General features: G+C 41.3%; 1 protein-coding gene across 1 annotated transcript in view; it reads left to right on the top strand.

Annotated features, from left to right (window-relative positions):
- Positions 1-10,859, top strand: part of LOC310798916 (uncharacterized protein) — a gene marked incomplete at both ends in the record, with an annotated part of 32,418 nt that extends 21,559 nt beyond the window's left edge. The window contains 11 exons of the mRNA XM_083661474.1: positions 54-198; positions 396-440; positions 1,778-1,905; positions 3,298-3,422; positions 3,503-3,657; positions 5,143-5,249; positions 7,583-7,773; positions 8,748-8,881; positions 10,079-10,143; positions 10,513-10,595; positions 10,682-10,859. Coding sequence (XP_083517600.1) covers positions 54-198; positions 396-440; positions 1,778-1,905; positions 3,298-3,422; positions 3,503-3,657; positions 5,143-5,249; positions 7,583-7,773; positions 8,748-8,881; positions 10,079-10,143; positions 10,513-10,595; positions 10,682-10,859 — 1,356 coding nt within the window. The remainder of the gene's footprint in view (positions 1-53; positions 199-395; positions 441-1,777; positions 1,906-3,297; positions 3,423-3,502; positions 3,658-5,142; positions 5,250-7,582; positions 7,774-8,747; positions 8,882-10,078; positions 10,144-10,512; positions 10,596-10,681) is intronic.
- Between the last annotated feature and the right edge of the window lie 12,857 nt (positions 10,860-23,716).

Raw genomic sequence — 23,716 nt, 5'->3', positions numbered from 1 at the left:
CATCTCTAGTAGCCAAAGTAAATGGTAAATAAGTGTTCTCTTTTCTCTGGCAGTTGAAACAAGATGGACAAGATTTTCACAATTTGCTGAGATGGGGAGAACAATACCCTCTGGCTTTTCCACTGTGGCTCGGTCCTTTTGTCTCATTCCTCAATATCCACCACCCAGATTATGTTAAAACAGTACTGGCATCAACAGGTGTGTGTGTGTGTGTGTGTGTGTGTGTGTGTGTGTGTGTGTGTGTGGCGTGCGTGCGTGCGTGCGTGCGTGCGTGCGTGCGTGCGTTTGTGTTTGTGTGTGTGTGTGTGTGTGTGTGTGTGCACGTGCGTGCGTGCGTGCGCGTGCGTTTGTATAACCAAAGGCAATTCTCTAACCACTTTTTCATTTCTCAATAGAGCCAAAAGATGAGTTTGCATATAAATTTCTTGTACCATGGATTGGTAAGAATGCATGCCGTTTTCATACTATATATACTGTAGCCTACTGTATGTACGCAACCTATAGAGGGTGTGAGATCCATCTCTGACGTAAACCCAGTGGTTATCCGGCTCGAAGGACCATCAAATGTAGTGGAGAGAACAAGGGACTAGGTGCTAGTCAGGGGTTTGGTAACCAAGTTCACGCCGGTGTGCCGGCCAGGACACCACTTAAAGCCTCCGGGTATGAGTAAGAAAGAGCTGAGAGAGGATGCTGTTTCCGTCCTTCTTTACTGGTATTTGCAACAACATATACAGGTGGTGAGTCAGGGATATCTTTGAACAGTTGTGGGTTTTTTTCATGCACGCACAACTTGCCTTGTGATGAAAATACCAACGAAATGACTGCCCAACTTTGACGACGACTGACACCCAAATTGACTGCGCTCGACTGACGACGCTCACACTAATTTCTACATAACTCGTGATGCCAATTAAGCAAGATCAAAAGCCCGTCACGTGGGTCGGATCAGAACAGATACTTATCAGCACATAATCAGACATACATACATATAAACCACCTGGCAATAATATTTACACTCCAACTTTGGAGCCTTTTCTACAGAGGGTATGCACGTGAAGTCACTGCAGGGTCACGCCCATTGAGTGGCAGGAACGATAAGCTTGAATGCCGTGGGGGGCACGGTGGCGCAGTGGTCGCTCTGTCGCCTCACAGCTAGAAGGTCCTGTGTTCGATTCCCACCTGGGACGCTGTGAGCGCTGAAGGAGTGCGTGCCCGTCCACATGTCCTCGGGTGCCCACCGCCCGGGTGGGGTCGTCAAAAGGGTCTTTTTGTGTGGAGTTTGCATGTTCTCCCCGTGCCCCGTGGGGGTTTCCTTCATATAGGAACCCCTCACCAAAAACATGCAATATCTTGGTCTCTGAAGTGGTGCCTTCTCTGGTCGTTCGGGGCGCCTGTTCGAAGAGAGAGGGGAACTCGTTGGAATAGCGTGATCGGCAGAGGGTGGAGCAGCAACCAGGATAAATAAATTAAAATCAGCACAAATGGGGGATAAAAATGGGATAAAAAAAATGTGGGGGGGGGGGCTTGAATGCCGTAATCAGCTTCGATAAACGAGAACTGCTGCCCTCTAACAACAGGGAGGAACCTGCTGAATGTTTTGCCCATGTTTTGCTGCTCAGTCGTGATTGAGGGGGCGTGTTCCAGTGGGAAAATGACATTGGTGCATACCCTCTATTAGGGAGTTGTTTATTTAAACCTCTATCTATATGGGAGAACTGTTGTGTATATTATGATGAATACATGTACGCATACCATACATATATTATTCTCTCTTTAGGAGATGGTTTGCTGGTGTCAAAAGGCCAGAAGTGGTTTCGCAACAGAAAGCTCCTGACCCCAGGTTTCCATTATCGTGTTTTGAAGCCATATGTAAAACTGATGTCAGATTCGACCAAAACTATGCTGGTATGTTCATGAAAATATATATTGTATGTTGTTATACGAGTTATAATAATAATAGTTAGAAGTATTAGTATAATTACACTAGTGCAGTGCCCGTTCCCCCCATGCACCACCCCGTGGGTGCTTCCCACCACACTGCTCTCCATCAGGTCCCCCTAAGCACACTCCCCAAGTTTGAAGTGGATCCAACAAACGCTTCTGGAGATACGCGAAGGACAGACATACAGAAGTCGATCAGACGGACAGTCCTGGGCATACGTGAAAGCTGTGATCTTACTGGTTGAATTGCACAAAGTTTATGGGGTTTTCTCGGGTTCCCAGCAACTCACCCGCCAAGTTTGAAGTCGATCGGACAAATGGTTCTTGAGATAAACCGCTTTTTGTTGCCAGTATAGGTGGCACTATGAATATGCATAAGTCCAAATTGCGTGAAATGGCAGCGCACTCCAGCAAGCGCAGTCCGGAAGTTTGAAGTAAATCGGACGAACGGTTCTTGAGATAAACCGCATTTTTTGTTGCCAGGAGGTGGCACTTTGCCGAATTGCACGAAAACAGGGCACTGCTCATCATCAGGTCCCCCTTAGCGCACTCCAAAGTTTGAAGTCGATCTGACCACGCGAAGGACAGAGAGACAGAGAGACAGAGAGACAGAAGCCACTTTCACACACAGATCGCACAATATTGCCATTCAGAAGGCCCGCAACACCAGCAGCCTTGCCACAGAAATTGTTTTCACACAGAGCTGCCAAGCAGCCCTGCCATATTCCCGCCCCGGGGTGCGCTTACAGGATACATCCCCCTCTCCCGGATTGAAATGAGGCGAGGGGAGGCATTTCCACCCAGCTCCTCCTAGCCTAAATGAATATTTTCATAGGTTAGTGTAGCCTAGGCTACTGTATGATGATCTGCCACAGACAGATGCACGCCTGAGAAGTCCTCTGAAGCTTATTATTATATCCGTTAATGTTACCTACTGATGTCAACATCGTTTGAGCATAAATAGCCTAACCTACTTACTCATAAACTGTAGGCATGGAGCATTCCTCCTGGCGCCACTGTTGCAGTCATGCTGCTGTGCGAGGTGGTATCACCTGTAATTTTTTTTATGAATGAACTGACCATTCGCACCGTTCCGTGTCATCACTCCTACGCTTTCAGGTGGAGGCGGAAACACAATTATTCACCACCCCGCTTTCATTACGGATGACATATTCCGTAACATGTATGGCTTTCAAGGCCGGTGTGAAAGCGGCTACACTGCTGGCATTACAGTGTAGATGTATTTGTGAACAGAGTTGGTTGAGCAAATCAGTGTGTGAGAATAGAGATATTTGTGGGTATTTGTTTTGTTCAGCTCCTGCAGAGAGATCACTTCTGTTTTCTCACTATTTCCAGGACAAATGGGAGGGTTACGCCAAAACCAATGTGTCGTTTGAGTTATTCGAACATGTCAGCCTCATGACACTGGACAGCATCATGAAATGTGCCTTCAGCTGCAACAGCAACTGTCAGACGGAGGGGTCAGTCAATTACTTCACCTGTGTCAGTTGTAAGTGCAGATAATTTAAACATTTAATTTAAAGTTGTCTTCTCATTTCAGCGGAACAAGTGCATACATCAAAGCTGTTTATGATCTCAGTTATCTGACTTTCCTGCGGTTCAGGACCTTTCCGTACCACAGCGATATAATTTTCCACCTCAGCCCGCATGGCTTCAGATATAGGAAGGCAGTAAAGGTGGCTCACAGTCATACAGGTAAAACTCACTGATGCTTTTTTGATTGATTGCTTGAAATTATTTATTTCAAACCGTTAAAACAATACATAAAATGAAAAAACCAGTAAACATAACAGTCCAATAGACTTCATCAAAAGGAAAATACGTAAACTCCAAAATAAAGAAAAGGCGAACTGTTTGAAAAGGGGCCGGAAGAAGCCTAGGCTTATCGAGTCCTGCCCCCAAATCATTCATAAACAAATTTATACATGCATATACCAACTCCCACGCTCCTCCACACACGCTCATGTATACACATACATATGTATATATATACACGTACGTATACAAACTTACCCATACACACACAATATCATAAATCAACCCACATATCCCTATCAATACTTATTCCTAATAATACATTCCAATATTACCCCAATAACCCAATGCTTTGATATTAACTTGTGATGTACCAATGCATCTAAGAATTTATACAATGTACACAACAATTCTATACATAATGTATATTACAATATACATCATGCACAGTACACCATATATTATACATTATAAAACGGCTCTCTCAAATCAAGCAATCTGATTGGTTCACAGCCATTGTATAAATCCAGTAACCGAGTCCAATAACCCATGGCCATGGGTTATTGGTTGCCATGGCAACTCTCTTACTAAAAGCCTTTGGTTACCTCAAAAAAAACAAATGGCGGAGACAGCTGTCAGATCCTTGTGAATCGATCTTCGCTTATAACTTTACTAATACTTCGCAGAAAATTATGTTTTGTACAAGAATAGATGCGGGCTAATGTCTTCTTTGCAAAAAAAAGGCTGTTAACCCCGCATTTAACCCCGCATTTAACCCCGTAACGTTAGTTGGTGTCGGGCTTTGCAGAAAGCACTCAGCTTCTCAGCAAGCGCTGAGAATGCAGCGCTGCGCTCGAGCTGCCTGTCGGGGTTTCCAGAAAGCTCTCAGCTTCTCAGCAAGCGCCAGGATTGGCCAATGTCAACTTCAGTCTCCAGAACGATCCAATCAAATCACCCGCACGTTCTTGCGGTCCCGCCTTACAGTAGTGTTTCAACTGACTCTATCAGAATACCATGCCAGTCGGACTTATAGTATTATTATTATTATATTATTATACTTGGAAACCGTTTTATAAAAGCAATATAGCACTCGAGCTGCGTGGTGTTGTGGAATATATCCCGCTGATAAGCTGTTATCCCACTCGGCCTGCGGCCTCGTGGGATAACAGCTTATCAGCGGGATATATTCGCCACAACACACTTGCTCTCATGCTATATTGCTTAATTATATACATAATGTATATTGCAACATACACCATATACAACACTATAATTCATTACACATACAATAACTTTTGCTGATCTGATAGACCACCTTAAGCGACAGGGTGCTGTAAACCTATTGACATATTTGTGTTACACGATTATAGTGAGTAATGTACAGTAATACTCATGTGTATTCTTCCATGATGCATTGTTTGGTAGAGGAAGTCATAAGACAGAGGAGAGAAGCACTGAAGGAAGAGAAGGAGCTGGACCAGATACAAGCCAAAAGAAGCTTAGACTTTCTGGACATCCTTCTCTGTGCAAGGGTACGTTATGTCAACACAACCCCAAACCAGTCCACCATATTTTTGACATTCAATGAATGTAATGATAGTGGAGAGGAGCCACTCTGCATTATGACGGTGTCTATTCAGTCATACTCATAAATAAGCATCATATTTTCTTAATAGTGAGATGTTTTGTGAGATGGCCTCTAGAGGGCATTTTTGACTAAGAAATGTGTCTTGCCTTTTGGGCTAAATGCCACTAACTGCAACTAAATACGGTTGTTACTCCTTATTAAGATTACACACAGTTATTAAGGAGAGAGCAATTTTCTACAACTATACTCACTACCTAAAAATGCATGTAGGCTATTGACTACTGAATTTGAAAGTGCATTTCGGTTAGTCGGGGTGTAGTGGTAAATACAGAGCTGGGTAAACTAGGCCATGTGTTTTCTCTTATTGACTGATACAGTTGATCTGAAAATAGGCGAGTAAACACAAACTGAGTTGACTTGGGTTTAGCCTTGCCCCTGCATGTGGTGGAAAAAGAGAATACATCACTGTCAAGTCAAGTTTCAAGTCAAGTTTATTTGTATAGCCCTAATTCACAAGCATGTCCCAGAGGGCTTCACAGAAAATATGTCTAGCTAATTCTAGCTGACACAACAGTAGCAAATTACAGTAGTAATGATAACACATTGAACAATTGATAAAGAAATATAGAAAATATAGAAATATAGGAGAGAGCAGAGGAGAGAGCAGGAGAAGGGAGGGAGAGCAGGGGGAATGTGAGAGAGGAGAGAGCAGGAAAGTGATGAGGTGGGGAGGGAATGGGAAATGTTGGGGAGTATAGGAGGTGGGGAAGGAGCAGGAGAAGGGGGAAAGAGGAGAGAGCAGGGGAGGGGGAGGGAGAGCGGGGGAGGAGAGAGCAGGGAGAGGGAGGAGGTGGGGAGAGAATGGGAAATGTGGGGGAGGAGAGAACAGAGAAGGAGAGGTGGGGAAGGAGCAGGGGAAGGTGGAAAGAAAGATAATGGGTGCCATGCTTTAAAATAGGATGGATGCCATGCTTTAGAATAGTGTGGGGGGGGGGAGTTCGGGAAGGGGAGGAGGTGGGGAGGGAGAGCAGGGGGAGTATGAGAGAGTATATGGAGAGAACAGGGAAAGGAGGGCTAGCTGACACAACAGCAGCAAATTACAGTAGTAATAATAACACATCGAACAATCATATGATAGAGAAATACAGAAAATATGGAAAGATAGGATAGAATGGGTGCCACGCTTTAGGGTAGAATGGGTGCCATGCTTTAGAATAGTGGGGGAACAGTGGGGGAGGAGAGATCAGGAAAGGGAGGAGGTGGGGAGGGTGCAGGGGAGGGAGAGCAGGGGGAATGTGAGAGAGGAGAGAGCAGGAAGTGGCAGGGAATGAGAAAAGTTGTGGAGGAGAGGGGGAGGGGAAGGAGCAGGGGAAGGGAGAAAGAAGAGAGAGCAGGAGAAGGGAGGGGGAGAGCGGGGGATGTGGGGGAGGAGAGAGCATGGAAAGGGAGGAGCTGGGGCGGAATGGGAAATGTGGGGGAGGAGAGAACAGGGAGAGGTGGGGAAGGAGCAGGGGAAGGGGGAAAGAGAAAATTAATGGGTGCCATGCTTTAGAATAGAATGGATGCCATGCTTTAGAACAGTGGGGGCGGAGTTCAGGAAGGGGAGGAGGTGGGGAGGGAGAGCAGGGGGAGTATGAGAGAGAGTATGTGGAGAGAACAGGGAAAGGAGGGGATGCCATGCTTTAGAGTAGAATGAGTGGCATGCTTTAGAGTGTGAGAGAGGAGAGAGCAGGAAAAGGGGGGAGAAAATAAATCAGACAATCTGTCTACTCTAGACATTAACCAGAACTAACTTAGACTGTCAGTTGCAGTTTATAAGGTCTTATGGATAGGCTACATTGATGCCTCTGGTTACTGGTGTTACAGCTCACAGTCTTCTGACTAATACAAAGAAAACCATACATATTACACCAGCAGTTATTCGATCACTGCATTGGCTTCCACTGTGCCGTATCATTGATTTAAAAACTGCTGTTAGGATATGAGACAGAACATTAATTTTCTTCCGCTAAATATAGATGTAACAGGTGTTCTTTCTTTCTTTCTTTCTTTCTTTCTTTCTTTCTTTCTTTCTTTCTTTCTTTCTTTCTTTCTCTCTTTTTTAATATCATTTTAAATAGTTGTGGTGTGTGCATGTTTTTTCTGTTTTATGTGAGGCACATTGTAGTGTCTTGTGCAACTGTGCTTTACAAATAAGTTTATTAATATCATTATTAGCATTACATTAACAAACAGTATGTTAGGTTATTTTTTATTTTCCTCTTATTACACTATCAGGATGAAAATCAACAGAGTCTGTCAGATGAGGATATACGAGCAGAGGTGGACACCTTCATGTTTGAGGGCCATGACACCACAGCCAGTGGCATGACTTTCATCCTGTACTGTCTGGCCTGCAACCCAGAACACCAGCAGATCTGCAGGGAGGAGATCGTCCACGCCCTGGATGGCAAGGACACCATAGAATGGTAGGCCACTGCATTAAAACTATCCCCATACTGTAGAAGTCAGTGGCCATCTGTGCATGCTGGTTTGTGTCAGATTTATATTAAATGGATAGTTCGGTATTTTGAACCCTGGGCCCAAATAACATGTTTTCCGTCATACTTCCTATTAGCAGAAACCATAACTTCACTAGCTACCTGCTCCATCAGTCTGGTAACTTCCTGGCTGCCATCTCACCCTACTGCAGCATAAACCATAGGCTATAGCAGGGATACTCAACTTGCTTTGACCGGGGGCCACTTTCGTGAAATGATAGAAGGCCAGGGGCCACGGCCAGTTAATAAAAAAACAATATAAATTTTTCTGTAGCAGATTGTAGGTTTTTGCGGTGTCAGTTGGAGTTTAGTCTGACAATGTTGTGCACGCCGGATAGTTAGTTAGGTTAAGTTGGTTAAGTACATACATAAGTGCCTGGGTAGTGAGCGGATGGCGGTATTTGACAATTTAGCAGCTAAATCATAGATTATTGAAAGATATTCCATATCCCAGACTGAAATGCTATAACAGAAGTGGAGTATTGGCCAGAATGACATGAACATTTGGACACTTATTCAGCGGGTATCTTGCATGTTGCGTTCAGGTGCACTGTAAAAAAATAAAATAAATAAATTGCAATTCCATCGCGGGCCCCACAGGGGGCGCCCGCGGGCCACATGTGGCACCCTCCTCTGGCCGCAAGGTAAGTATCACTGGGCTATAGGTTTATAGGGGCATATATGCGACAGTCTTTGAAAAATATATGATAAACGTTTTGCAAAACACTATGCGGAGGCGGCAACCAGTTGTTACCGGATGGGCGGAGCAGGTTTCTACTAGTAGGGACCATGACGGAAAACATGTTGTTTGGGCCCAGGGTTCAAAATACCGAACTATCCCTTTAAGTATATCAATGAATGTGTTTACCAATACTGATATGGTGTATATCTTTTCTTTTTAGGGAGGATCTCAATAACATTCCATACACCACAATGTGTGTCAAAGAATCTCTCCGTCTTTACCCTCCTGGATCAGGAATGATGCGAAGAACAACCCAACCCATGACCTTCTTTGATGGAAGGAGTGTGCCTGCAGGTCATATGGATTTGATTCATTAGAAAGTGACAATGGCACCCTTCATAACCTTTTACCCATTAGTTACCAGTGTTGGGAGTTACTAGTTACTGTAACTTAACTACTTCTTGCAGTAACTAGTAATCTAACAAATTACTTTTCAAATTTAGTAACTCAGTTACAGTTATTCAAATAGTAACTGGGCTAGTTACTAGTTACTTTAGGACATGAAAATAACGAACAATTTCAAGAGGATTATCCGGTTTCTGATCCTCATACCTAGTCCGGGGAGAGAGCTGCAGCTGCAGCCAGAGCCCCAGAGGCTAATGACCTTGATAGACTATAAGCCCCAGAGGCTAATGACCTTGATAGGCTATAAGCCCCAGAGGCTAATGACCTTGATAGGCTATAAGCCTCCCCAATAAGTGAATGTTCAATGCCACACTGTGGCACAGCAACACTAACATAATGTGTGCATTAATAACAATCTCAGCAGACTTTTAAAAGTAATGCAAAAGTTACTTTACTTTAAAGTAATTAAATTACTTTTTGAGAGAAGTAACTGTAACTAATTACCAATTTTCAGTAACTTGCCCAACACTGTTAGTTACAGATAAAATATTAAAAGAATAGGTATTTTGAACCCTGAGCCCAAATAACATGTTTTGCGTAAGTAGAAACCATAACTTCGCCATCTGCTCCGCCCATCTGTTAACACCACTCCGCGATAGTCGCGACATACGTGACTCTTTGAAAACTATGACAAACGTTTTACAAAACATGATGCTCAGAGTATAATCATAATGTTTTTTGTTTTGTTTTTTGTTTTGTTTTTTAAGATAATTATAATGTGAGCATTGTGTTTTGCAAAATGTTTATCATTGTTTTCAAAGACGGTTGCCTATGCCCTATAGGTTTCTATTGCAGTATAGTGATACAAATAAATATAATAATAATAATAATAATAATAATAATAATAATAATAATAATAATAATAATAATAATAATAATAATAATAATAATAATATATTAACTGACAGCCTTGTACTACATATCAAGCATTAGCAAAGGTTTTGAAATATTGACATTTTGTCATGAATAACACATGGGAACATCTTGTCCTGTGTATTAATGAATTTCATAATCCAAACATAATAATATACCTATATACATACATAATACAAGACTAACTCAAAATATATATATATTTTTTTTTAGGTTGTATCATTGGAGCCAGTGTGTTTGGGATTCATAGGAATGCAACTGTCTGGGAGAACCCTCATGTAAGTGATCTCAGAAGATAGAAGGTAGAAGATGGTAGAAGATGGACAACACTGGAGGGTGTTAATTCCAATCTTGGCGAATATTGGGGTGTCAATGAGGTGCCAGTGAGCAAGGTGGTTACCCTCCAATTGTTGAAGGTTAACCACTGTTGGAGCTGCTCGGTGTCAAACAGTACTGGACTGTGTTCAGTTCAGTAAATGATCTATGAATGAATAAAACGTACAAAATGTAAACATGTTGTTGTGGCGGCACTTATTGATTGCTTTAAGTCAGACAAAACGGCAGACTGCAGGACTTGTATACCACAACAGTGTGTCTCTGTTTTGTTTTGTGTTTTTATCTTCCATCTTCATCTTCTATCCTCAAAGGTCTTTGACCCACTCCGTTTCCTGCCAGAGAACGCTTCAAAAAGGTCACCATATGCCTTTGTGCCATTCTCTGCTGGCCCCAGGTTTGTCCACACCTGACACCATGTGACCAACTTAATTGGTCCTCATGTTCCTCACATCATTGTTTCATTTTGTTTTCCTCCCTTAGGAACTGCATCGGTCAGACTTTTGCCATGAATGAGATGAAAGTGATGATAGCCGAGACACTGAGGAGATATCAGCTGATCGAGGACCCCACTAGGAAACCCAAGATCGTTCCTGGTCTGGTGCTTCACTCGCTCAACGGCATCCACATCAAGATCAAGCCTGTGGACTCTCAACCATGAAGCGAAAAGCTGTAGGAAATCCCAACCAATCCATTTCTCTCCTGTGCTGTTGTTTATGAGTAGGTGTACAACGTTTTGCCAGGATAAGTTAAGATAAGCCTAAAACATAGGTTATAAACCCTGTAATGAATTAAAAAAGAAATGTAGGTGATGCCAACTCAAATAGGCCATTTGTTTTAGTCCGCTAAGGAGGAAATTGGGTCTCAAAGGTAGTGCATCCTTAATATATTATTATTATTATTAAGATATTTTATCTTCTGTATTATGTAGGGCTCCCCCCCCCCCCCCACACACACACACACATTTGAATATTCTGTTGAGGTTTTCCACGAATATTCGAATGTCTGCCATGACATCATCAGTGGCCCACCGCCCCAACAGGACCCCCCCCCCTGAAAGAATCAAAATTATGTTTATTTATGTCATTTTCCTAATTTATGTGCAACCGTTTCATTTCAGCTTAAATTTCAGGGTTTTCAGCTTTTGCTGCCGCGCTCGTTTCTCCTCCGTGCTTCATCATCAAAGGTTTATATTAGTTATGACCATTTTATGTCCTTATGATGAAAACTAGGTAAAGCTTATGGCATTTTCCTCACCTCATGCATTGCAGGGTCAACTTCCTGTTTGAAGCGTGGGCGGGGGGATCATACGAAACAATATAGACATCAGTGAGGGCATGCAATTTTGATGATGTGGTTTCACAGCTAGGGGGCTCTGCTCAGCAAAACTGTTTTTATTTTCACTTTCACTTTGCCATAGGTGTTACCCAAGAGAACAAAGCTGAAATCTTACAGATGATCACTTTATGCTTTAAACTCAGAACTAAAATAAATAAAATAAAATAAATCGCAAGTGACCCTAATCATCTTTGGTAGTATTAAATTGTGTCTGGGGGGGGGGGGTTTGTTTGTTTGTTTGTTTGTTTAGAAATTGCAGGCGACCCTATTTGAATACCAGGCGACCCCACTTAGGGTCGCAACCCTAAGGTTGGGAACCACTGACACAATGCAACATTGCATTTGATGGATTTGAAATGTAGCTGCAAACTCAGGTTTACTGAAAAACAATGTAGCCTTGCCTACAAAGTGTACTAATTAGTCAGCCGTGAAAACAATGCAAAATGACCGCTGCATCAATTTAATTTTAATACATGTATGTGTAGATTCAGTTATCCAGATAAAAAAATAAAATAAAAAATAAAATAAATAAATACAGTAGCCTACATAAAAACAAAATCCACTGGAATTAAAATGAAGAATTTTGTTTCAACTCATCAGAAGAAATATCAAAATAACAACCAAATCTAAACATCTATGGCTTATTTGCATATTTCTTCCCTGGTTGAGTGCAAAAGAGAGGGACCTACTTAGGAAAATATACAATGGGTTCCGCACAATATTCAATATACTAACAGGCCTAATAGTGCCGGTGTTGGTGCAATTTCGGCTCGGGTCCAATTTCAGCTCGGGCAGTCACGGGCACGCATTGTGATTGGCTGTATGTCGGGCACGTGGTGGGATTAACGTGGGCAAAATGGCCAACATCTTTAGATTAGCTAACAGGCTAACGCTAAACTACTGATGTTATCAGACATGATAGACATAAAAAATATGAATCAGGGTCAGGGTTAGGGTTAGGATTTAGGATTTAGGGTTAGGGTTAGGGTTAGGGTTAAACCCTGTTGTGGACCCCGAGCTGAGCACATCCGGTAGGGCGAGCCGAATCTGTAGCCCGAGTCGAATCCGTACATGAATGAATGAATGAAACCATTATTGCCCCTCAGGGAATTTGCTCTGCACAGAGAGAGCCCAAAAACATGAACATGACAGACAGGCAGGCAGGCACACACACATATAATACAAAACATGAGCATAATATACATACATCATAAAAAAGCATCACGCTTCATGACCAATCAAAAAGCACTAGGTGCATGATCAATAAGGGCTAAAAGATCAAACCAAAAAAGAAAGAAAGAAATTAAGACTTGTTAAGCAGCTGAATGCTGCGTGGAACGAAGGACGTAATGCCTCGTTTCATTCTCATCTTAGGCATACAGTACCTTCGCCCTGAAGGTAAGAATGCATACTCAGACCATAGAGGGTGCTGTGAATCAGCTAGAATATTTTGTGCCAATTTCCTGGTGTACTGGTCTGACATGTTGGTAATATTGCACATTGGTACCCCGGTTATCTTACCTCCCAATTGGGCAACCCTGTCTAATTGATTCTTGTTCTGTACACTTAGTGCTCCACCCCAACACTGAATACAGAAGGTCAGCACACTCTGGATGCAGGTCTTATAGAACAGTATCTGCAAAGTTCTGTCCACTTTAAAACTTCTACGTTTCCGTAGGAAGTAGAGACGTTGTTGAGCCTTTGCAGACCTGGCATTGGTATTGGCATTCCATGTTAGTTTACTGCAGTGGTGTAATGTAACTAAGTATAAATACTTAAGTACTGTACTTAAGTATTTTCTCTGAGTATCTGTAATTTACTTAAGTATTTATATTTCCGTCAACTTTCACTTTTACTCCACTACATTTCCCAAATAAAATTTATACTTTTACTCCACTACATTTCCCCCAAGCATCTTAGTTACAAAGTAAAATCAGAAGAAATTGCGTAGCCTGCAAGCAATCAGGTTTGGCAAATCAGTGCTCCTAGTTTGCAAGTTACGTTAATCACGATCCACACACGCCATTCCATTTGGTGGCTGTAATGCAACATAACGTTGTTTGCCAGCGGCTATAAAAGTCAAGAAGAAGAAATGGACTTCCACTCTAGCCCAGGCATGTCTTTTGCTTGATTTTTTTTTTCCAGCATTTTACTTCACTTTTTACTTTCAATACTTAAGTACATTTAATATCAGAAAATTACTTTTGATACTTAAGTACAGAAAATATCAAGTACTTTAAGACTTTTACTCAAGTAATATTCTAATGAGTGACTTTGACTTTTACCAAAGTCTTTTTCTGGGAAGATATCTTTACTTTTACTTAAGTATGGTTTTCGAGTACTTTATACACCACTGGTTTACTGTCAATAATATAATTCCCAGGTACTTGTACTCCTGTACTATTTCAATGGGTGAATTATTCACCGTCACGAGGGACAGGGAAACAGGGTTTCGTCTGAAACCTGCGGCTGTCTGTGGTCTGTTTTTACCAGCTCGTGGCCACGACACGCGTAGACTGCTTTGAGACAAGCAGCAGCAGATGGCTACAGAGAGCAGCCGCCCTTCTGCACAGAATAGACTGCAGTTACCCTCCAAAATGTGTTTCGTGTGCGACTATGATGAGTTCTTATTCATGGTCATATAAAAACACATTTGGCCATAGATACACGCAATTTAGTCTAATAAAGAAAAAGTCAGATTGCCATTAGGCTATGATATCATTATCTCACACAATTACATTTTTCAGATATTTCTCTACACTTTTATCTCACTATACACACAATCATCGTTATTCACAATATTGTTTGTTGTCTCGCCAAGTCCTCTGATTTTAATTGACGAATAAATAACAGATGTATCATCCACCTGTAATGACAAAGACAAGTGAGAAATTGCCTGAATAAAACAATGATGTATTATGTCATTGTCGTCATCATCATCACCAACATCATAAAACACTTACCCTGCCATCCAGTCCACAACAAGGAAGGTGGTGAGAGTAAGCTTTGGAGAGATATTCAGAGAAATGGAGAGACGATCAGGGACACGGAAACCTTGACATCAAAGCAGGATGTCAAAGAGGCCATTTACACCTGGCGTTAACATGCGTTTTCTGTGATCAGATTGCAATCAGATTGTGTTTTATCACTTGAAATGCCAGGTGTTTAGTTTAGTTTAGTTTATTAGGATCCCCATTAGCCATTACACAAGGCAACAGCTACTCTTCCTGGGGTCCACAGTCAAAACAAACAATACAGATACATTACAAATATGCAAAGTAAAAGACAAAACATTTTAAAATCATACGTTTAAGACAAACAAAAGAAAACAAGCAAAAACGTATACAGGAATATAATACTATAATATAATACACATACCTATAACACTAAAACACATGCATATGTTATGTGATTAAAACGTTCTGACACATCAACATCAGTACTCCTTTAAGTAGTGGCATTGAAATGCCAGGTGTAAACACCCCCAAAACGCATTGAAGAAGGATTGCAATCTGATCGGCCAAACCACCTCCGGAGGTGGTCAGGGATGCATTGTGTACACATTGAACACAAGTGTAAATGCAATGTGTCCTCTCAATCTGGATACAGCAACTTTATGCGGATTGAGAGGGCAACCATTTCTGCAATCAGATTGCAATCAGATTGCAGAAAATGCATGTTAACACCAGGTGTAAATGGAATCCGGCTGAAGTGATCAAATACAATCTGATTGCAATCTGATGGCAGAAAACGCATGTTAACGCCAGGTGTAAATGGCCTCAAACATTCAAACTTCGGCCTTTGACCCAACTGTTTAGCAGCCTGCTTCAGTGGTAAACAGGCAACAATATGAAGAACAGAACGTTTCCTACCTGTTTAGCAGCCTGCTTCAGTGGTAAACAGGCAACAAACATGAAGAACAGAACGTTTCCTACCTGCACACTTTCCTCGTCGTCGGTGGCAAACGAAAAGTGCTGCCGTTAAAAGAAAAGCGAGCACCGCTGATGTTCCATATATGGCTGCTGTCAGATGTCGATGTGCAGCGTGCTGCGTATCTATAAAGCAAAATGCACTGTTTCAAGTACTGACATGTCATTTCTTTCACGTGATATTGAACATTTAAAAAGAAAATAGTGACAGGGCCAAAGAAAACATATTTGATACCAACCTGCTGTTTTGTTTGAGGCTTTTGTTGCTCCATGTGTGCTATTATCTATAATGTGGCATGACCAATCAATAAGTTAAACCATTCATTACATTACATACTGTACATTACATTATGTCATTTGACAGACGCTTTTATCCAAAGCGACTTACAATAGCACATTTCTGTCAGCAATAGAGCAATCAACTATGCAACACAGTCTATGACAGCTACAACTTCTGAAGGAATAGTGGTAAAGTTAAGTTAGTAAGTAGTTGGTACGTTTTTTTTTTTGTTTTGTTTTTAGAGAGAGAGAAAGAAGTTAGTTCAAGAAGGGCCCAGATGGAGCAATTTAATATCATAGAAAGAACATATGTGTTTGTGGGTTCATGTGTTTCCCATACCTGTTAAAACAAACAAGTAGATAGAACGTAGCTTCCGATTGTCACCGTGCCCACTACATCTCTTCATCCAGCAGATATATTTGCCAGCATCTGCTCTTGTCACATTCGAGATGTGTAGAGAGTTGTTGAGAGTCGGAAAGTGTCTTATCGGCCTTATCCGTGTGGCGTTCTCCACACTGCTGCTATTTGCTTCAGCGATCCTTTCGCTCGCCTCAAATGTTGTAAAATCACCTGGACACGCGTGTGTGAAACTGCTGCCTGCGTCTACGGTAATGTTGAATTCCTCGCTGTGAATTGGTCCTTCTAAGAGTGAGAAGAAGATGGATGTGGGCATTAGGACATTAGGAAATGGAGACCAAGAGAAGAGCGGAAGAGAACTCCCGCATAAGCAGGGCAGGTTGTTATCTGGTAGCTTATGGCAAGAACATACAATTACAAAAGCACTGACCTTTCTCCAGACTGACAGATGTTTTAAATGTATCACAGTTATGGTTGATGCAATATTCACACCAGTATGTGCCTTCATCCTCCGCTGTAAAAGATTCGATGACCAAGCGACTGCGCAGAACATCCATTCTGCGCCCCAAGACATTTTTAAGGCGTATTCCTTGTTCGTCCTCAGAAGATATCTGGATGGGGGCACTAACGTCATCCTTTCTATAAAACCACTTGAAAGAGTGTGAATTATCTCGGTGAGTGTTTGAGAGTTGACATGGTATCACAGCTTGACACCCCAGCAAAAAGTGAAGGCGACTGTCTGGTGTTGCTGTCAGTTTGAGAGACGAAGGAAAAATGTCAATAATATTTTAGTGAAATATTATACAGCAGAGGTTTTCAAAGTGGGAGGCGGGCTAAATATGACTTTAGTTATTACTTTAGTTATTACAAAAGGAGATGACAGAATAGCTGAAATGTTTGAGTCAGAGTCAGAAACAAATAAATGCCTTCAGCAGAACCTTTTTATGTATTTCATGTAGTCTGAAGTCAAACAGTAATATCAGACTATCTTGGCTCAATTACTGAATGTCTATGGGATCAATTAACAATCCCAATCCCATAGGCATCTAGGAATGAATCTAAACTAAACAAGTAAACTACGCGGGTGGCCTTCCAGGCTTGGGCCGAGGGGAGACCCGCAGTGTCAGACTTTGAAAACCTCTATTATAACAGTATTACTATTTAGTGAAATATTATACAGTAAATTAATTAGGTTCATTTTGTCTTCTTTTTAAATTATGTTTTAGTTTTCTTATTTTCAGACAAATTAGAGTATGATGTCATTTTACCTGCTGAAGAAGGCTGTAGTTACAGCCGAAACCTTCAGCAGGTAAAATAACACCATACTCTAATTTGTCTGAAAATAAGAAAACTAAAACATAATATTATACAGTATTACAGCAGTAACCTTCACAAATAAATTAGAAGGTAATACTCAGTGGCTACTTACTGTTTCCTGAGGTAAAAGTAGATGGGTTCCAAATAATCAATAAAAAGATAACGATGTTTTGCATTGTGGCTATAATGTAACGAATCTAAAATAAAGACAATATGGATGAAGAAGGAACCTGTCTATGTTAGGCCTGCTTCACACAAAGAGAAGACTAGACACTGAGCATTTTCCATCGGAGGGTTCTGACATGCCCGAGTTCATAGTGACACATAGGAAGTGGTCTAACAACCGATGTAGAGGAAAACAAAAGGTGGCTCTTTTCGCCCACACACTTTTTCTGATGATGTGGCAGCTTACATGTATACAGTGTTTCAAGTGTTGCATTCGCATTTGGTGCTGCGACGCATCTGTCATTCTGTATAACAACATTTCCTCTGGTATAAGTGTGGTAGATACTGTTGAGCACTCACTGCGGTTTACACCATCATGCTCGAGATAAGGCTAAGAAGAATGTGTTGACTTGGGCCCTCCTTATACAGTAATAGTTGCCGATTGATGCAATATTGATGTTTGATGGGTGCCTTGTCAAAGTTTTCCGTTTCTATTGCATTGTATTATTTCAATGGGGTTTCTTCTCTCCTTTGCGCCACCATAGAGGCACCATAGACGAGGTAAAATGGAAAATGATGTGAATGTTTGACATCATTTTTTTTAGTTTGGAAAATAAGACTCGAAATGGCCTGCAACCAAACCTAATTCCCATCACATTTTTGAACGATTTAATTATAAGCAACATCATTTAGTTAAGTAAGGTTATACATATATATATATATATATTTTTATACAGCTATGAGTTAATTTGCTATTTATTTGAGGGAGGGAAACTCTATAGGCTACATGTAGTACTTATCTGCCAAGCTCAAATGTCACTGGATTCTGTTTGATTTCAGTGACACATTGTGTGAACCTAAGAGAGATAGGCTGACATTATATATATGCAGTCGATAATAAGTTCCAAGTTTGACTGGCACTCCGAAAACTGTCGGAGAGAGTAGCCTAAAAAGGCAGAAACAAAATTAACCAATACAACTGTTCACATGTGAAGGAATAAGCTTGTAAAATAAATAATAAATAAATAAATAAATAAATAAATAAATAAATAAATAAATAAATAAATAAATAAATAAATAAATAAATACATTTTCACAAAAAGGTCAACGGTGACCACAGCTCGTTATTATGATTATTAAGTTACATCTAATCACTAGGTTTAGTCAGCACAGCTATAGCTTCTACATTAGCGCTCAAGTGTTGCATTCAACTTGTATCGTATCCCTCATTTGACTATGTGTGTGAAATTAGTCTGTCTCAGGGGGAAATTATCACTCACCACTTCCAGTGATCTCCAGACATCTGAAGCTAGCAGGCCCGGTTCTGGGAGGCGCTGTTATGGGGCCCTATTCTCCCACAGGCCTTCGGCGCAAAAACTGGCCTTACACGCAAAAAAACGTGCCTTGCGCCTGCCTCGGGACGATATCAACATGGCTTTACACCCGAAATGCGCTTTAGGCGAACTGGGCATGGCGCAGTCCCAGAATGGGCGAAAATGGGTGTTTCGGCCTTAAATACCGGCCTAATGATATCTTCCTACCTGGCGTTAATTTAGCGCTTTTGAAAACCAGGCCTATTCAGTGCACTGGTTTCGTGGAGCGCTCCTCTGCCCTTTCCTCTGTCCCTTCTCTCTGTGTCACTCCCTCTCTCTTGCTCATCAGTCTGACACAATATGACTGCTTGAAAAAAAGTTCGCCGGTTCTCTCTCTCAGAAAAAATCAGTTGTTCTACCGTACATACAGTAGTATAACAACATGACAGTTTTTTCTAACATGACAGTTTTGAGCCCGTGACATTCAGAGGCTATTGCATCATCCTACCTGTGCAGTGAATGCGAGTGAAAACGAGATCATTCTGGGCAAACATTCACTGCGCTTCCCTGCAACAGCCAGACATGTGAAATCTCCCAGCATGCATTGGGCTAATACATTTCGATAATAAATCGCATCGAAATTAGCCTAAATAGATAGAAAGGTACATCGAAATAGATCTAAATAATGTGTAATGTTCCCACAACATGCTATTGTAGAACATTTCAATATTGGACAAAATAAAATCACGAAATCCAAACACAACCCTATGTGAAACATATATGTCATCCTGGGCCTATATATATCCCTCGTCGATTTAATGTGATTTAGATAAGTTACAGCATAACGCGCTTCTACTGTCATGTGCTATACTGTGATGTCTGCTCCAATAAATTGGCCCTACTTCACATTTAGTTTTACAATAAAAACACATTTCTGCAATGACTTTACATAATGTAGGCTATATTTATGTGCATCATCCTACCTGTGCAGCAGGGGAGAGAAAACGATATCATTCTGGACAAACTTTCACCAATCTAATTAATCTCATCATATAGGGATAGGCTATATTTTTCTAGCTGATGCGTTTAGAACATTCTTTTCACTTTGATCTTGCTATAGTGTAGCGTATTTACATGCTTGCAGTATTTAAACTGCAGTTAGATTGGTTTGAGAATAATATGGAATAATAGCCAGACAGACAGAGGGGATAAAAGAGGGGAGATCAGAGCCCTCGGCTTTTCTGAAGCCGGACTGGATCGCTCCGTGGAATTGGAGCTGAAAAGTGAAGCATGTGATTTGTTTACTGCACTTACCCAATGAGCAGATAGTGCATAATTTTACGCTTAAAAGGCGTGGATGTAATGCTTAATGCTGCGTGTAGCGCCGATACCAAAATATCAAGTGCGCTGGTCCACGCCCACTGATCTGCGCTGGGTCTGGCGTTGAGCGCAGTTCATAGGCCGATGCAACGATAGAGCGGTGTTTGTTTAGTTCATCAGGGTGACCTGTAGGCCTATATGGTGATGGTCGTGTATTGGTGTACTGTGTCGTCCTCTTGGTTGCTGTCTCCAGTAGATTTGTGTCTGTCGGAGTCTTTCAGGTAGCCAGCTGTTCCCCAGGTAGCAGTGGCGCCGGAACGAGTTTGCAATAAGGGGGACACAATTTTTTTTTTTTTTTTTTTTGTAATATTTTTTTTTTTTTTTTTTGACGGCCCCCGAAGGGCGGTGTTTTTTCGGCGCCCATGAGGGCGCCGATGAAAAATTTACGTTTTTATGGACGTTTGGATGATTTTTAGCCATATTTAGATGAATATCTCACTTTTAATTAACATTAGGATTATACTGTAGTAATGTAATTATTCAGTATTTTTCCTTTTCTCACTCACTTGGTGACCTGCTCTCCCTTTAGGTCATTTTATAATTACACTACAACCAGGGTTGGGTAGGTTACTTTTAAATAGGAATCCCTTAAAGTTACTAGTTACTTGTTAAAAATTGTACTTAGTAACGTAATCCGATTACCACTATTTAAAAGTAAAGTAGGGATTACTTTCAGTTACTTTTGGATTACTTTTTTTTTTTTTAATCCAGGAATGTCCCATTGGGATACAATATCTCTTCTTCCAGGGAGTCCTGGTCAAGAGTCCTAGCTAAAACCCTTATTTAACTAGATGAAGCATGTTTTACCATTGATAACCAGATAAGAATGTTTATACCAACATGAAGTTAAGGAGAATACAACAAGAGTTATTTTTAAGACCACTTTAATTTACGTTATGGGTATTTTTCATGATGTGGAGTGGAAGACGCAGCTTGTTGTGTTGATAGAAATATGCTCTCAATTGTATAGCGTTGTAATTTAGGATGTTACCTGAAGGCATCACAGGTGGTGACAGCCAATGACATGCACTGAAAACGTATGTATGTCTCTCTGACCCAGTGTCATTGTCAATAAACAGCCCCATGGGAGAAGAACCACAGAGAGAGAAAGAGAAACTGTTCCTCGTGTTATATTTATTTCCTCCGTCTTGCTGCTGCTCTGGGAGTGCACGCGAGAACTGCTGCATTAACCCACTCTGCTAACATGTTGCTTTAATCTTGAAACACGACGTGAAACACTAAGTGAAAGTAAAAACCTCTCGCCCCATGCAGACGAGCAGCGTTTGTCAGCACGGGTGGCGGAGAAATTCAAGGCAGATTTTCCACTCCCTGGCAGGTCGTAACGTTCAGCTGACAGCCCCACACAAGCGCCTTCCACATGGATTCTACTGAAAATATCATTTTCAGTAGAATCCATGGAAGACGCTTGATCTGTCTAAACACTGAGCGAACGTAAAAGTGAAATGCTTGTTATATTTCCATGACATGAATGCACTCGTGGGAGGAGGCACAGGCGCGGGTCCCTGTCATCATGAATGCTGCCTGCAGCTGCTGCTGTTGCTCCGCCTCGCTCGTCCTCGTCACAGTAGGCTACACCGTTTTTTGTTGTTATTTTGTAAAATTAATGAAGAGGCAAGGGCGAATGTAATCCCGCCTGTAACGTTGTTACTATACCCCCGTTACTGTAATCTAGATTACACATTTTAAAATGTACTGTGACAGATTACAGTTACCGTTTTTTTGTAATCAGATTACGTAACGGCGTTACATGTAATCCGTTACTCCCCAACCCTGACTACAACAGACAGCAACACAGGCAGAAACACTGAACTTATTATTATTATTATTATTATCATTTCGAAACACAGTGCAAAACTTGTCATCTCAACACAAAAATAAAATAACAATAACCGTATACGATTATAGCAGCAGCCAATGACAGTGAGTGCAGTACAGAGTCCAGGTCTGTCTGTCTCTCAGGTGTAATAATCCCACAATGATCACGGCTTTAACAAGTGTCACAGGCTGTGTAAACAGTGTAAAGTGGGCTCTCTGTAACTTGATCCCTGGGTCTGTCTGTCTCAGGTGTAATAATCCCACAACGATCACGGCTTTAACAAGCATCACAGGCTGTGTAAACAGTGTAAAGTGGGCTCTAAGCGTCAGGGGCAGTTGCCCCCTCAGATTAAAAAAATAAAAAATAAATAAAAAAAATTTTTTTAGGGGGACCAAATTTTAAGGGGGACAAAATGTCCCCATGTCCCCCTTGTTCCGGCGCCAGTGCCAGGTAGCCAGTAGCCACCTCTGTGCATCAGGGGCGGTTTTAGCATCAGAGCTTTGGGTGGGCTCAGCCCACCCAAAAGTCTGTAGCGGAAAAACCCTGTTGAATGTGCCAGACAAGATGGAAGCGCAGAAACACGTCAATGTCTTTTGAAAGTGAGCTTTTAATAAATCAGCTGATTGAGTAATTCACAAGTCACTTAACAGTGTGCTCTTATGAAGAACTAACATAATGTGCATAGGATATGTATCTTTATAGTGAAACAAAAAGGTGGGGCCAGCATTACATTAAGAGGAAGTGTCTAGTGGAAAATAACTGTTCTAGCCAAGTGCCATACCCGTGACCACAGACAATAACAGAAGTCAGGGTGTGACTCGCTGTTGAAATTAAACTCGCGTCTCTTTACTGGAACAAAAGACACAACACCTTAACCGTACCGTCTTCACTGGAACAAGATGACGCAACACCTTGACCACACCAGGCCTGAAATGAACGTCCATATCACTTCAGAGAAATTGTATTGTGACATCAGCAAAACAACATTTTCCTATTACACTATCATTTTTCTGTTACAGGTCATGGACCACTGAACCCCTAGGGGGGTCCGGGGGCATGCCCCCCCGGAAGAAAACTTTGTACAGTTTCAAGTAAAAATTGATCAAACTGGCGCACTTTGAGATCAAAATGAAGAGACTAGATCTATGAAGAACTACACACATCAATATCTTCTTTACCGTTCTGTGGTTTTACAGCGATGAAAAAATAATTGTTTCCCTATATATACTATATATATTCTGCATACAGGTTACTATATGGTAGAATTATGCTTGCATATATAATACCAAAATCGCTTCAGGGGAGTTTCAAGTAAAGTAACATTTTGCTTAAGGCAAAACAAAAGTAAAATTAAATCAAAAGGGAACTTCCTAACTTATTGGCTGGAATAATATTCCGACATGATAATAATATACTGTAAGCACTAAGGCAGGAGTTTGCAGTCAACTAGTTGAAATTAATATGTGGCAGTATTTGTGGGGGTCAAAATCTATATAGGGTGTACCACCACAAATAGATCAGTGTATGGGAAACACTGACTATTAAATTGTGTGACTAGAAAGACACCAATACATCTGAGAAAATGTACTTTAAACTGCTACT

Source organism: Poromitra crassiceps, assembly GCF_964638095.1.
Source record: "Poromitra crassiceps genome assembly, chromosome: 26".
NCBI lineage: Eukaryota > Metazoa > Chordata > Actinopteri > Beryciformes > Melamphaidae > Poromitra > Poromitra crassiceps.
This window is presented reverse-complemented; position numbering and strand designations above follow the sequence as displayed.